General features: G+C 36.6%; 1 protein-coding gene across 11 annotated transcripts in view; it reads right to left on the reverse strand.

Moving 5' to 3' along the window:
• KIF1B (kinesin family member 1B) overlaps positions 1 to 16701 on the reverse strand; it is a 95093-nt gene that overhangs the window by 46564 nt on the left and 31828 nt on the right. For 5 of the 11 annotated variants that reach the window (XM_062593673.1, XM_062593678.1, XM_062593671.1 and 2 more), the window contains 9 exons: positions 15663 to 15704; positions 12927 to 13138; positions 11767 to 11846; positions 10318 to 10393; positions 7214 to 7293; positions 6175 to 6281; positions 5201 to 5284; positions 3402 to 3582; positions 2655 to 2727 (listed from right to left, as the gene is read on the reverse strand). In XM_062593673.1, the coding sequence (XP_062449657.1) occupies positions 2655 to 2727; positions 3402 to 3582; positions 5201 to 5284; positions 6175 to 6281; positions 7214 to 7293; positions 10318 to 10393; positions 11767 to 11846; positions 12927 to 13138; positions 15663 to 15704 (935 nt within the window). The remainder of the gene's footprint in view (positions 1 to 2654; positions 2728 to 3401; positions 3583 to 5200; positions 5285 to 6174; positions 6282 to 7213; positions 7294 to 10317; positions 10394 to 11766; positions 11847 to 12926; positions 13139 to 15662; positions 15705 to 16701) is intronic. The other 6 variants (XM_062593680.1, XM_062593677.1, XM_062593682.1 and 3 more) reach the window with 3 other exon arrangements.

A 16701-nucleotide genomic window follows, 5' to 3' on the forward strand; every position in this document is an offset into this window, starting at 1 on the left:
AACATTGGATTAGAAACAAAATATAAATTCCTCAAGAGCTTATGGCCGACAAAACTTGTGGCCTTAGGAGATAGTATCTAACCTACTCCATGCTGCAGTGGAAATGAAAGATGCCCTGGAGGAAGACACCATACATTGTACAAGCTATACATTCAAGCCTGTGTCCAGAAAGCCAAAAAGAATTACTCAAACATTATGTCACAAGTTACACACAACTATATTTATAGGTTACATATTTACCATATTACTATTTATGGGTAAAGCATGTTTTGTGTATAAAAAGCTGATAATGAGACACTATGTGGTCACTGTCCTACACAGTCCTACACACACTCAAAGATTAACCAATCCAATTAATAAATGTACCCACCTTCTAATATCAAGAGGTCACTGCAAAGGCATAATGACCAAGAATAACAAGGTAATTTTACCTCTAAAACACATTCACATTTGATTTGAAAGATGTACAATGATAATTTTTTATTATCAAGAAATGCCAGCAATGTAAACATATTAATTATAGATTTGTGAGGGGAAAGTGCTATCTTTTATCATTTTTGTATAACACGTCTAATGAATGTCCAAATTGGTTGGCATCCAAGCACTAAACAAACAGCATTAGCCAGCATATTATAGCCAAGATTATTTTCCAATTTAGAATAAGAACAATATTTATATTTCTATATCCATCTTATATAGCAGTGTCTTAGAATCTTGATACTGTATCTGGATATTGTAGCAATGTAAACACTTTCAAGGCACATAGGCTGAAATGCATTCCCAGATTTCCAGATCATTATTCAACTGCTATTCAGAATTAGGAAGATATTTATCCTGTCCATCCCAGCCTCTTCATACAGTGGCACAGAAACTACCAGACGCATTATGAAGTTTCACTATCTTTTGAAGTATTCTTACTAAACATTGTCAAAAGCAGGATACTGGTTAATAGACCAATGATATTGTTTATTACAATCCCTTACAACTAGGAAAGCTGTTAAGGAATCTACATTGGTAAAGTGTGTAGGACAGCCTTCTACCCTTGCCCACAAAATAATACCAGCAAAAATAAAATAAGCTTATATAAATCAGTAACTTGATCACATATTGAATAATTCTCTATTTGAAGAATCTTTGCCTAATCTTAAGTATAAGGGAAATATAAAGTATAAAAGCCTTCCTAAGGCTTTTATAAGCACAGCCTTATTTCAAGCAGATCTCCAGAGAGCCAATTCTCACATTTAATTAATGTAATAGCTTAGCTATTTAATATGCTTGTCACCAAAATTTATAGGAGGGAATTCCATGACTTGCACCTTCTTTGACACAAAGCCAAATCCTCCTCAATATTCCAACTCCTTTTCTGTTCATGCACTGAATTTACTTTTGCAGTACAACTTTCATCTATGTGAGTTTCAATTATAAAACTGCAGAGATTAAATGTAACATTAGCTACACCCTAACTTCCTTTCTGAACGGAGTCTTGCTTTGGGTCAAACTCTGGAACTGCTGCTCTCCATCCAAAAAATTACCCCCTTCTGACAGAATAATTACAGATGCAGAAGGCTTTAAGTGTACAAATTATACAGTGTACAATACAGAATAAATGAAAAACAACATAGCTTCTATCTATGTAAACCACAGTACCTTGCTCCATTCTGGTTTTGGGAGAAATGGAAGAGCTTTATGGGTTAAACACAGACATGCTATCTAACCCAAAGTTATTAAAAGTCTCAAACTCATACTACAAACAAGCAAATAATGATTTGAAATAATTATTGGAATTAAAGCACTTTTGCCCTCTGGCTAAAAATCAAGCAGCCCTTTCCTCCTCTTCTCCCCCCCTCCACCTCCCCAACATAATTAAAAGAATTAGGAGATTCAGATATCTTAAGGAATCTGGATTCCTGATCTATATCTAAATTTCATTCCTGGGCTTGGTCACATTTCATATTCACAGGAAATAGGCTACATGCATTTCTATTTGTAATGTGCTTAAGATATTTGCTGCAAAGGCACTAAAGTCTTCCTATATCAGACTTAACTTATATTTTCTATTTAGGCAATTGGTCGGATTCCCATTGTTCTGGATAGATTACTTTCTGCGCTCCCCAGACATAACCTCCCCATCTGTACATGTGCTATTAAGATCCTTACAAGGAACTCCATGCAGGGGGAGGGAGAAGTGTTAAAACATGCACAACGCAGCAACATTTTCAGACACCATTCAAAAAATAAACCTAGCAAATCAATGTTCTAGAAGTCTCTTTGGCAGCATAAAATTAGTATTTTCTGGTGTTCCAAGACAAAAACCAAGGCAGACACGCCCAAACCCAGCCAATTAGACTACTGAAAAGCAACTTCAAAAGGCAGAGAGTGTAGCCATGCCCTTCTTTAAGCTTAATTTTCAGTTCAAGAAATACAATCTGTCCCAACAAGCACTGATTAATGCCTCTCCACTGCTAACTGCAATCTCTGAATTAACATTAAGGAGTTCAGTCACACTGACCATATTAACTGTAGACACGAAGTATTGAAAGCAAAGGGAGAACTGCATTGTGCAGACAACCCAAGCAGATTTCCTAAACTTTCAGATAAGCAAGAACAGTAGTTACTGTTTGCAAAAGTAATTAATCTGAAGTAAGGACACATACCAGCCTTTGCTGCTCCAACAAGAGATCAGCTTCCTCTTTCTCCTTCTTATACAAAATCTCCATTTCTTGCAATCTGAAGAGAGACCAAAAAAAAAAAAAAACAAAAAACACAGAAGCAGCCAAACAGATCATTATTTTAATACCGTTCGTGATGTTAGTCCATATAGAGAGTAAGCTGAATTACAGTAACAAAATAAAACTCATTTCATGTCAAAGTTAACTGTAAATTGTTAATATATTAATAGGGAAATTATGGTAATTTCTGCCCTCCTTTAATCTAAAAAACAAAACACAAAAATCTCAATTTATTTGGAGTAAGAATTTCTCTAGATCTATTCAGCATATTTTCAGTTACATTAGAGAGGACTATTACAGTACCTAAGAGGATCTGAAACTTCCTAGAATTTGCAGTACAATCCTGCCCCAGGGTCTGGTCCTATAGAGTTTGTGGCAGGTGGTCAAATGAGATTTTCAAAGGAACTAGAGTATTAAAACATGTAACAAAGTATGAACAAGTCTTCTGAACATTAACTACAGGTAGCAGAGACACTACCTGGCAGAACTAGCATTAGAACAAGTTGGAAAGGGAAAGGTACTCTAGTTTTGCCTTTTTTGTGGAAGCCTCATTTAAGAATCTTCCATATGAACTAACAGACACTATCTTTGGGTTTTACACTGACACCAGCCAAATGGAACTACAGCTGTCCCTTTCTTGTTTCAAATAAAAATTTGGAGTTAAATTGTTACCTTTTCTCCATCTCCTGCTTCATGTCAATACCCTGCTTCTCCAGAAGCTCCCTCTGAGCAAATGTCCAGTCAACTGGCTCAGAGGGAGTCTCAGCGGATGGGGTTTTCTCTCTTTCTGCTCGTGCTTGTTCCGGATGGTTGAATCTGAAGACATGGTTTTTACCCATGATGATACGATTGCCTAAAACGGCAACCAAGATTAACCTTTTGGGGGTAGGGGTTCCAACACCAATAGAAAAGCACAATTCAACTATCAGAATCATTTATCCTGTTACGTGCCAGCAGCAGAAAAGATTGTCCAAGAAGAATTTTGGTATACATTCAAGTTACTAGGTGACAAGGAAAACAAGAAAGAATGCCTAGTTTGTACAGAACAACCTACTGCTGACACAAAGAAATGTTCACAGAGGAGGACATCACCTCAGTGGACCAATCTAATGTTCTCGCAGAGTTTGTAAAAATTAAAGGATAGACTTGGAGACTGACCAACAGTTGCAGTAAATAAAATACATCACTAAGTCCCATTCCTCTCCTCTGGAAAAAAAAAAAAAAAGGGACACAATTTCCAGTGACAAGGTCAAAATATGGGTAAATGCCACTTATGCAAACTTTTCACCTTGGAAAAGCCTGGCTTGAAAGACTTGAATGCATTGTGCTTCCTTTTTGCTTCCTGCCCCTCCCCCCTCCTTTTTTTTTTAATATGGTTTACATGTACTGTTTTTACTTGAGTCCTAATGAATAGGATTTACGGAAGCTTCTTTGTTACTAAGGGAAGAGCCAAAGAAACATAATATTGTCAGTCTTTCAACTAAATCCTAGAGATGTTAGTCTCCCACAAAACCCAAGATGTGCACTTGATGGAACATAGCAGGGTGTCTCAGCTCTCCCAGTGAACATATGACAATAGCTTAAAAAAGTCATTCTAGTAAAGAAACCTCCAGAGTCAACAAGATTGTCCTTAATGAAAACACCACCAAAGAATAGGCTTTTTGAAGATACTAAAATGTTTTAGTAACTCATTTGTCTAGATGCAGAAGGAAAAATATCTACTTTTTTTTTTTTTAAAGAAAGCTGAACAGCAGTTTTCAGTACAAGCCATATGCTAATACAGAACAGCAAAGTATTCCTCCTTCATTGTCCAGTCTTCTGCTGATGTCAATACGCTTTGTTCTATACAAATTCTCATTTATAACATGGTGAAAGTGGTTTTGAGGTGCTTTTTAATCACCAGAAAAAAGGAGGAGGGACACAGAAAGCATCATGTTTTGAAAGGGACTCTCTAATATAGATAGGTCAAAACAAATGATTTAGGGAAGTCACTCCCTCCCCTCCTTCCCCTGCATGCCTTTCTAAAGCAAAGTAGGGGACTGAGTAGGAAACCAAATGAGAGGAAAAAAAAGCTGTGACTATCTGCAGAGACTATAACATCTTAGCTGTGCCAGGAAGCTGGGAATTTTCCATCAGCAGCTGGCAGTCTGTCTGTTCTGTCTCACAGAGACTGCCAAGGGCAATAGGCTTGAGCAAGAATGTACTAGAATAATACCAGGGTAAGCAGAAGGACAAGCAGGATGCTATGTGGCGGTGCATATTTAAGTACACTTTCAGCTGGCACGGCAAAGAATAAAGAAAAAGGAATTGTTATCCAGATAAAAAATGGTACCAGCTTCTGTTCAAGAAGTATTCCAAAAAGGTAACACTCCTGATCTTTAACAGCATTCAGTGTTCTCTACAAAAGATATGATTTTTAGATGGACAGTTAGCAAGAGCTTAAAGAATGTTATTCTTTAAAAATTTCTTACCTGAGCGCAGCTGCACAGGCTGCACTACCCTCTTGCCATTAACATAGGTTTCTGATCGTTCACAAGGCTCCAAAGTAACAATAACTATGAGGAAAACATCGACAAATAAAACTTTAGAGCAATGCACAGAAACACAGAAACATGCAAACCCAAGATATTTCATTTTCAGCAAAGCTTTCTGTCCTACTAATATCACAATATGGTACAAAAGTGACATACTCCCTGATGTCACTCTGGTTAAGAAAACAAAGCCCCACCAGAGAACTGATGCTACTGACATCTCAGTATTGCAGATAATAATTATTAGTTATTTTCTGTCTGATTTTTCATATCTATACTTAACCAAGAAGAGAACTTAACTCACAAATTGGCTACAGCCTGCAATATGATTAAGCTGAAAAATATCTCATTATAGAGGTTTTAATAATGATTTACAACTTCAGCATCTTCAGTGCTTTCCAGTTCATTTCAGCCCTGAAATTACAGATTTCATCCCCAAAGGCTATTAGCACTCCACTACTGCTGAGACATCTCTAAATTAGAGGTGCTCAACAATATACACCCCTGGACATTAGAAGTGAAAAGGGGACCATTGTGGCTGAGACATCAAGATTGTTTCAAGCTCTCTGTAGTTTCAGTAACACACTGTGACCATAGTTTTGCCCTGAATAGCCAGTTAATTACATCCAACAAAAAATTAGTTCATTTCCTGAATATATATTTAGAAGACTTGCATGCTCCAAGTAGTCTTCTAAATACTTCTTCCCTCTCCATTTCAAATATCAGTATTTTGAAGCTATTATCACTTAAACAACCTTTTTTTCTCTTCCCCCAAGATTCAAGCTTCTCAATTCTCAAGCTGACAATTTCTCCAGGGAAAGAGATATTTGTGCCTACATTCAAATACAAATATTCCTTGACCAACTGCAGAATGAAAAATTCAGCAACACTTGGCTAGTATTATAGTTTTTCACCTTCACCATTGTTGTTCCTCTCACTTCGAAAGATACAGTGTTCTTCTTTAATATGAGCCCCACTCAAAACAATATCTTGCCTTCGCTCAGCATCAGCTTGGCCAACCCTGAATCCAACAGAAAACATTGCAACTCAGATACTTCCCGCAAGTATATGTAGGGCAATACATTCAAGAAGTACCCAGAGAAAAATCTAGACTAGTAAGACTATCCTTCAAGTTCAAAGACTTGAATACAGTGCTTCGCTTTGGGTTGTAGAAGTTACTAGATTTATCATGAATTGGAAGATAATGCATAGGGAAAAGGTATTTTTTTTTCTCTCTTAAAACATATCATTTAAAGAGAAACTGCAATAAATTCCCCCTTCCTTTAGCAAAAGGAGAAACAGAAAGAGACAAAGGGACAGGAACTTCCAGTGATCCACTTCAATTGACATACAGTGACCATCCTTTCTAGCAACCACTACCTGTACTTCAACAAAAAAGCAAAAATAGTTTATTAGACTTCAACTGAAAAATTTGATTTTTACGAACAGTTTAATCTAGCTTAGAGACAGTTAGAGGTTGGCTGTATCCCTGAAGCATGAAGGTTTATGTCCATTCTAAACCTTAAGCATTAGAGCAATTCCAGTAATTCATAAAAATGGAAAACTTATTTTGCCCCTAATATTTCTGATCTTCCTACTCTACTTACTATCATACATGTTTTTAGTATCAGATGGTTAGATTCAAACTTAGCATGATTCCCTAAGCTCTAAGCTATTCTCATCATTGTTCTCGGAACTCATCTACAAGTTTGATATTCTTTTCACTATATCAGTTGCAGATCAGAGTAGTATTATACAGCAGCACTTGGCTGTGTATTATTTTCCATTTCTTCTCCAAGAATATACAAACCAAGCAGCCAAACATGGCCTAGTGCTCTAGAGATAACAAATTCCACCTCTCTTATTCCAGACATCTTCACAAGTATTGGAAAAAAGACCCTTTTAAACTCCAAGTGTTTAAAGTGTTCAGAGTGTATTAATGCCCACCCTCACCTAGTAATACCATCTTTTATGTAGTAAAGCAGACATTCAGACATGAGTGGATCTTCATTAAGGTTTACAAGATGAGGAGTCTGAAACAAGAGAGAAAAGTTAATTAAGAACTGAGCACCTACTTTCAGGCTTCTTCCTATAGCTGTGGAAAGTGTATGTTAATCCAGTAGTCTTGCTAGAAATAACCAAGTTATTCCATAATCCATCTTCTCCAAATATAACAACATCTGGTAGTACTGAAGAGCATCACAAAATAACAGCAGAATTATAGCTCAGAATGGCTGATATTTTGGATAAGAAAAAGAAAAGGGGTAGAGGAGGAAGACTGACTGAAAAAATGATTTCTTGTAAAGTCTCTGAATTTTTCTATGGCAAGTCCAACAGCAGAAAATGTTTGTGTGATATTTCAAAACAGATGTGGAATCACTCAGGCTTTTCTTGGATAAAACAGACCAGGTGTACCATTTTGCAAAGCCTGTTAATGTCAAAATAAAATCTAGAACTATCAACATGTTCTAATACCAAACAACTAAAAACCTCTTCAGCTAAAGTTCTTTTAAATTTAAATCCACTACAGTTACTAAACCAACCTTCTTTGGTGAAAAAACCCCATTGGAATCAGCAAACAAGTCACATGGCCTTGGTGTGAAAATCTAGCCAGTGAGATAGCAGTAAACAAAAACAAAAGAAAGGCAAAAATGGTTAAACGGAAAGAAAAAAAAAGATGACAAAGCAAAGAAAAATATCAGTAAGTCCCTCTTCCTTCTGTTATCCTCCATTACAATAACTAAAGCAAAAAAAAAAAAAAAAGAGAGAAAGAAAGAAATTGGTTAGGACCCCTTGAAAACACTGTTTCTATCAATGTATTCTACCTGCAAAGAAGTTTACTTAATGAATACACTAATAATACTCAGTTTTGAGAAGCTCAGAAATTACTGGCTGTTAATGACAGGATTTTACTTTGAATAAAGAAGTCTGGTCATCTACAGCCCAGTGGAAGACTAATGACAGAGATAAAAAGCAGGGGGAAAAAAAGACACCTTATTCACCCCTAAAAATATAGAGTACCCAGAACTGCAACTGAAGACGTACCAGCGTCATTCATGTTCACTGCATTAAAACAAACATTTAGAGCTGTATGAAGCTCTTCAGTCAAAGAGAAAACTTAAGATAAACCAAATCCCAGACATAGTCAACTTCTATAAATAACACTATGACACATACCACTTGACCACTTGGAAATTAATGCTGTTCTCTAGACATGCATGTTTTACCATCTGACTTTACATACTATGTACCAATTAAAGTCTGAATAGGTGACAGAGCTTTGTAAGAAATAAAGCTCAGTAATTTGAAAGATGGTTCTGGTAAAACAGGCTATTCACTGATTCTGACATTTAGCTGGAACTAAAGGATCTTTCTTGATCAAAGGCACAACCAGTAGAGATGGCAATGGTTGCATAAGGTGGATGCCTTTTAATTCATGAAGTAGGCAAAATTCACCTTACACAGTTCTATTTACAGCTCAGCTGGTAAAAACACAACATTGTCCTAAGCAACACATGATTAGATTTATGCTGGTACTTCAGAAGCAAGAAGTTCTTGTAAAAATTTCAGAGTTGTAGATAGAAAGTTTCAAGTTATTTATAACAGCAGCCACAATTACTAGAAGGAAGACTACTGAAACTGAACTGCCAGGATAGAAGGAACAGAAGCAGACAGGACTAGGATAAGACTAGAATAGGAGTCTAGAAGGTTTACTTCTGCTAATAAATCCTGTATGAGGAAAAAATATCTATTTTAGCAACTATTTATCTCAGATGGCATTTATACACAAACCTGGTCAGCAGAAAAAGCATCAAAAGAGTCATCAAAAAGAGTTGATGGCCTCTGAGGGAAAATCTAAAAGGAGATTAGGAGCCGTAACATCAGAATAAAAAAAAAAAAAAAAAAACACACACCACGCAACATATCAGTGCCTTTACAAACCTGAGACACTTCTAGAGATCAGCAGAGCAAATCAGAGATCTATCTACCCAAAACATAACAAGATTATTTTAAGCAAAGGATTAAAGATTTTTAAACAACTTTGGCATCCTATGTTTCTATAAAATGCCTCTAGATAGGCCCCACTTTATCCTTAGATCAAAATTCGTTAAACACTTGCCTATGCAAGTTTCAGGCTAAAATATTAGCCTATGTTATTTGTTCAAAGATACCTGAGGTACAATAAAGTGGGTTTTTTTCTTTGCAGTTCTTTAATGAATAACTCTACATTAATTGCATAGATAACTTTTTAGTAAATTCAATCATTTTATATTTATGGCATTGATTTACGTCCTTAGTCTTCACAGTTCCGCTTCTTTCAACTATTGACATGTACTGAAAGAAACATTCTCTTCCCTGCACACTGTGTTCTATGGTTAGCTCACTAGATTACACTCCCTTTTTCCAAAGGGGGAAAGGTTAACAAACAAACCCAAGAAATAGCATCCAAACAGCTCTTCTGGCTATCTCATAGATGAGTAGTACAAGAAAGTCAGAGCCAGCTACTGCAGCAAATGGCATCAGCAGTCTAAGAGACAGCATTTCTGAGTTGCTACTGAATCAACAGATAAGCACAGAGACTACTACTGACAGCATGGATTTTTCTAAAGGAGAAGAATAGAGTTCAACCATTCGTGGATGTTAGAAGTCTTCCACTGAACTTTCTACATTGCTCCTATTTCATTATTGTGTTAAGCTAGCACATGCTGGCACATACTTCTCCCTACCTTAACGATTAGTGGAAGCTACTGCAGACAACATTCTTTACATAGCTAAAAGCACTAAATACTATATCATGTCATTCACATGAATAAGAGCCTTCAACTTAGTTGTCACTGGTGAAGTAATCTCTAGATGCAGAGTGTTTGATACATTCTATGTTTTTAACACTATTTTTAAAGTTATTGTAAAAGGATTTTATGAGGGTCCAAACCTTGCTTACATCCTTCGGTACTTTACATACATAGGACCTTGCGTGAGTGGCAGGTGCCCCTCATTTGCCAAATTGATCAGCCTTTTGCAGACATGACTCAGTAATTAGCATCAACCTTCTCTACCTTTTTAGGTGAGAAAACTCCCAGCGTTCCTCCATCTTCACGAATGGCAACTCCCATTTCTGCTAACAATGCCTCCCTGAAAAACAAAATATTTACTGTATTTTAGGCTTCAGAAGATGCAATTCTTAGCTTTCAACCAGCCTATCTGCTGACCATACAACCAGGACTGACACTGCTTAATAATGCAATAGACTAAGTTCATTAACTTTAGTCCTGGAGTTTACAAATCTGCAGAGCAGCAACAGCAAATATTTTACATAGGATTAACATGATGTTTTCGTGCAATAATATAACCACAAGGAGAATAGATTTTAGGACATTACATTCATTGCCTCCTCAAGGAAGGCTAAAGTCTGTTCTAAACCTAAACATTTAATTCAGGTAAAAACCCCTAATCATCAATTTATAAAGACTTCTTATTTTAAAATAGATCAGAAAAAGATAAGTGCTCTCTGCTTTTTAAGATATATAAAAGGACTGCACTGGGCCTGATGAAGTGTCTGTATGACAGAGTATTCTTGGCTTTGATAAAGCTCAACAGCAGTGCCAACAGATATGTATAAGAACAGTGCGAACACAGCAATATCTCCCCAGAGTATTTTCACAGTATCTGAATTTCTTCCCAAGGTATTTTCAGAATTCAAGGCAGTATTTCTTTAAAACAGCTCTCCAAAGTGGGTTTTGTTTTTGTTTCACATTTGTCAGCATTTTTTGAATTCACCTCTTACCATCATCAACATCATGCAGTAAACACTTCAATAGCTTAGCTGTGTGTTCTGAGAATTTCTTATTTGTTTCATATCCACCACCTGTTAGTCCAATTTAATCTCTTTTAGTTTAGTATTAGTCAGTAAATAATCATTATCCGCTTTTTCTATACCTCTTATGACTTTACGGACTGCTCAGTCACCTCATTTCCAAGCAGAGATGTTTCTCTTACATACACTGTAAACACTTAAAATTCTAACAAATAATCCTGTTCTGTTGCACCAATTACAATTCTCACTTGATTCTTAACTGTCTGTCTTGCTGCTCTAAAACAGAATTCAAACCAAAGCTGGATTTGCTTCATAATTTTAGATATTCTCATATCAAAAGCTTCATCTTTCCTGCTCAACCTTAGAGTCAGATTTTTGGACTGCAAAAGAAAGTGAAAGGAGTAAAAAAAAGAGTAGGACTTCATACTGCTTCACAACAGAAGCTGATGTAGTAACTTGGGATGTTAACTGAGTTACAACTCTAAACCCTAACTATTGGAAATACAACAAAGAATATAGCTTTCTCTCAATTGCCTCTACTGTTATAATATAATACAAAGAACAGCAGAATTATCTTTAAGTGCTATACTGCTGTTTCATTACTTTTAAACAAAGGAATATTCTCCTCTTTCCTACATCTCTCTTCTCCTCTATTTTCTAGACATCATCTACAGCACTTCTGATTCCTGACCTTTCCATCCTAATGGCCTCTGTTTTCCGCAGCTTCTCTTCCCACGTTTCATTCAATTCTGCAATGATCTTCTCAGATTCCTGTGTAAAAATCCAGAAGCTATTTTAAGTCCTTCTCAAGAAAGTTCTCTCTACACTAATACACAAAACAATTAAAGGTCAGGCTCAGTTCCACACTTCAGTTTAATTTTGAGTGCAAAAAGCACCCAGTAGTTCAAATATGTAAGTTGTCTTTTATCATTTTCTATTATTTCATAACAACTCATTTATATTTTTATTCTGATAGTCTCGAAGACAAACCAAGAATAAAAAAAAAACTTCAGCTAGCTCAGACTTTAGTTTGAGTCTTTAAAAAAAAAAAAAATCTAGTTTACAGACGTCATTGAGTAACTAGATGCCAGTAACCAGACTGCAGAGACCACACCATTATTTCCATGGTAACAGCAGGTTTCTGATAGAAAGGGATATGCAGTGTGCATTTCAGCCCATTTCGATCCCTGTAGCAGTCTTTTAAGGACAAGAAATTAGAAAGAAGCACAGATTCAACACAGACTCCCCACTCACCCGCCCAGGAGACAGGGGGCTTTGGTAAAATGAAGAAATACTTCACTGTAATGCAATTTTGCGGCTGTTCAATCCTTTGCAGAATTTGGACAAGGCTGCTATTGTTTGGACAAAGCATGCTATTTTGTGTTTCACATATTAATCTGTGGAGGTTGGGTGAATACAACAGTGGCAGAATTATTCTGCCTCCTTTTTTCAGTTTTGAAGTCATTTGGTTATCTGAAAACTGACTGCATTGGCTAGTCAGACCTAGTCCACAATAGTGCTGACCAGACCTCTTGAAGTCTATACTTATGATCAAATTTCCCATAATTTTTCACTGTTTCATATGGCCAGTAAGCAAGAATGAAGATTGCCATTTACAAACTCAGTTGTAGTTCCAGGTGACAATTAAACCCTAATAATCACAAAAGAAAAGTTGTGCATGAACCCAGTCTCTAGCTCACGTCACCTAAGTGCACCAAGGTGCAAGAGTGTTTCAGATAACTTCTTACAGAAGCAGTAATATACCAGCTATGTTTGCTGAAGGAGACTTCTCCCAGTTTCTCAGCTTTGAAAAAGACCAAAATTATAGCTTTCTTAATCTATAACACCTACCTTCAAACGTTCAATTGCCTCTTCTCCGCCAGGTGTTGACATAATTCTTTCCTGTATACTGGACACAGATGTGAGGCCCACCTGACTACTGAGAGAGCAGGAGGATGGAGATGCAGTGAGGGACCCCATGGAGGCTGTGGAAAAATTGCCAGGACGTTGATTCTCAGAGGCTAGCAAGTATCTATGTTTATTGTTCTGAATATCTTTCAAATCTGGGAGAAAAAGACAGAGAGAAGGCAGAGGGGTGGGGAAAAGGGGAAAAGAGGAAGAGGAAAGGAATAGCAAAAAGGAAAATGGGAAGGAAACACCAGTGTAAGAGGAAAGCATTTGAGTAGAAACAAGACAAGTTTTGTAATGTTTAGATGGCAGTTCTGAAACAAATCCTTTAAAATTAGTACCCATGACAAAAATATCTCAGTTCAGACTCTGAGGATTATTTATAAGTACTGTGTCTTAAGCCAGTCTTAAGAAAGAAACCCTGAAAAAAATAAGTCACACATTCACCAAAAACACTGTATAATTCAGAGGAAACCCCTTGCTTGGCTGCTGAGGTTGCCCTGTTCCTAACCAACTATTAAACTGGTGAGCAACATGGAGCTGAGACCAGAAGCAGATGCAGTTACTAATGAGATCAGTTATATTTGTTATATTTCAGTCTTAAGCCTGAATATACACCATCCTGAAATTCAAAAATACTCTCCCCAGACTCCTTAAAACTATAATGATGATTATCCTATTAGTTCTGCTGTTGAAATATCCAAAGCACAATGACCAAGAACTACCCTCTCCTCAAATTCTCACAGGACAATGAGTTTAAAAACCATCTGCTCAGTCCATTACAGGAAAAAAAAAAGAACACAAGTTAACAATTACATCATTACATTTCCCCTTTGACCCTCCTTATCTGAAAAATGGAAATCTAAGATACATAATTAGTTAAATATCTGCTACGAGTTATATTCTCCAGAAGGTACTTAACAGCTTAAGGTCTTAATTTAGAAGGGGAAAAAATTAAAAACAAACAAAATCTAATAAGACAACTTGTGTAACCTGAAAAACTGGAGGCCTGAAGGTGCCTCCTAGAGGTGGAGAACACAGAAGGAAAAAGCACATGAACTATCCAGAAGCAATTTATTTTGATTTAATTTGGCTTCTGAGATATGTCTATAAACCATACCTAGAACTAATCACAAAAATCTTCTAACATGAAAATATTAGACAGTTATGTAGCTCAGTTTTAACACTTTTGATAGTTCAAAAATTTTAGTTCAGAAACAAATCTTTTAAAATAAGTATCTCTGGGCAATATGCAGGTCAAATGAGACCCTGCAGACTATAAATAAGAGCTTTACCATAAACCAATGTACCAGTAAGACTTACAAAAATAAGAGACGCTCACTCAGATATTGCATAAATTTCCATGTCCTCCTACATCTCTTCTATCCTGAACAATTATGCTATCATAATCCTAATGCCTTAGTTCACTCCATATTCAAACTGCTGTTTCAACCTCATGAAACTGATGATTGCATCAAATCAGTTTGAAAACCACCATCTGCAAATACAAGAAGCAGGGGTGGAAGGTTAACAAAAGCAGAGGAGATTAAGGAAAAGGAATGCCATTAAGATGAGGAAAGCAGGCATGGCAGAGTAGGGAGGAAGGAGTCTTGAAAGGCCAAGACGCATGCACTCCTGGAGATAAAGGAAGTGGCACTTGCAATAGCTCTGGCAGTTGTTGTGACCACACAGAACCAAAACCCTCAACACCATGCGCACTTCTTTTGGAGGCTGCAGCTTTCACACAGATGACACATGCACACACTGGAAGCGGTATCAGAATGGAAGACAAGGCCAGGATGAGTCTTCACATCACCAGTAGCTTCAATCTTAGGAAATTTCAGACAGATCTCTTCCCGTTGAGACTTTTTTCCACAGTGAGGCTGGAGAAGACTGGCTGAAAAAGTTTAAAACAAAACCTACCAACCCAAAGTTTGCTGAGAATCTATATCGGACATTCAGGCATTTCTCTTGCAACGTATTATGCATATGTCCCTTTCACAGAAGCAGCTGGTAGAATTTAATGTTTCTAACCCTATTAAGCTCATCCTTACCAGTTTCTTCACACCAAAAATATATTCTTCAGAAACATAACAAGGCTCTGTTCTGCTAAGCAACTACATTAACAACCACAAGTTTAAGAGCCCAAATAAGAGACTGTAATTAGTAGATGTCCAACACTTTCTTTGTATAAAGAGACTATATTAACAATTCAGTTTCCAGAAGGAAGCAATATGATTTCATTTTAAGTTAATCAGCTGTCACACTTACAATAAATACTCCTATGTAGAAAAACTTAAAAGGCAAAGAAGCCAAGTAAAGGCTATTTTAATTGAGTACTTTGAGAAAGGTTAGAGAAAAAGATTTTCTGGTTTGACTCAAAACCATTAGCTGTCATGAAAACAAATTGAGGAGTTACTACTCTTCCCTCTGTATTCTGCCAGCAGGAAGGCAATGGACATAGTATTGCATTTTTAACTTTGCACTTTTTTTTTTTTTTTTTTTTTTGACTGTTGACTCTATAAGAAATGCCAATTAAGCTAGTCTCCACAAAACTGCTTTACATTCCACAATGAGTGTTCTGTCTGGGATTTCCCCGTGAGAAATGCTGGCATGCAAAGTTCAGTTAAAAGTTGACCCAGAGGAAGCAGGTTAAGAAGAGAACCACATGATACACACATTTGCCTCCACTTCCAGAGTATTCATCTCCCATTGGATCAACTGAAGAGAAGCCAGAGGGAAAATACAAGAAGGATCAAAGTTCAAGGTTCAACAGTGACATGGGAAAGGGAAGAGAATACTACTTGATGTTTAGAGATACAAAGTACAGTTTTCAGTAACACATCATTACTTTAGTTTTGTTGTAGAAGCAAAAAAATATACACTGTACCAAGCATGAAAACACCTGCATTTCATTGTTTTCTGACCCCATTCTCTTGAAAACACACAGAAAATACAGGAAGTAAGCACTGACAAGTCAGAAACTACTGCAACGTTCACTTCTTATTTTAAGTCACACTGAAACATTTTTTTCTTTATACAGCAAATCAGAATTACTTTAATCTACAAGAACATATGCTGTATTTTTATGGGCATCTTCCTCACTAGGAACTAAACTACTGTTCCTATAATAAAATACAACAGTTATATTCAGTTTGCTTGCCTTATTTGGAGTGAGAACTAAGAAGTAATTCAGGTACAAATTTGTTCTGCTTTAAGAAGTAACATTGATGGCAAAGCAAATCAGTATTTAGAAAATATGGAACCTTCTACAGTACAGGTCTGCCAACCTAACCCCAAATCTTGCCCCGAAAGAACTTATTTTGTTCACAAGCACCTGTTTCACAGCTAATTGTTTAGTGATGACAAAAGACCTACCAATAAGGACACTGTCCTACAGGAATTACATATACATTATTTTATTTTCTGCACAAGGACAGTACTGGAGGCAGGAATCACCTAATGACCTTTTGCCCCTCAAGCAGAAGTAGAAGATACCTTTCCTCTCATGAAATTAGTATCAAATAAGCTTATCTTCCTATACTACAACTATCCTCCTTTCAGCAGTAGCTAAATAAAATGGCCTTCATAACTCACCAACACAATTCTTTAATGAAGTTATATTACAATAAATCACTTCTACAAAAATATCAAACTCCAACACAACATGCTTTTCCTCGAGAGTTTGAAGGTGGCCTATTAACTCCACAGAAGATCC

This window comes from Rhea pennata, chromosome 22, assembly GCF_028389875.1.
Source record: "Rhea pennata isolate bPtePen1 chromosome 22, bPtePen1.pri, whole genome shotgun sequence".
NCBI lineage: Eukaryota > Metazoa > Chordata > Aves > Rheiformes > Rheidae > Rhea > Rhea pennata.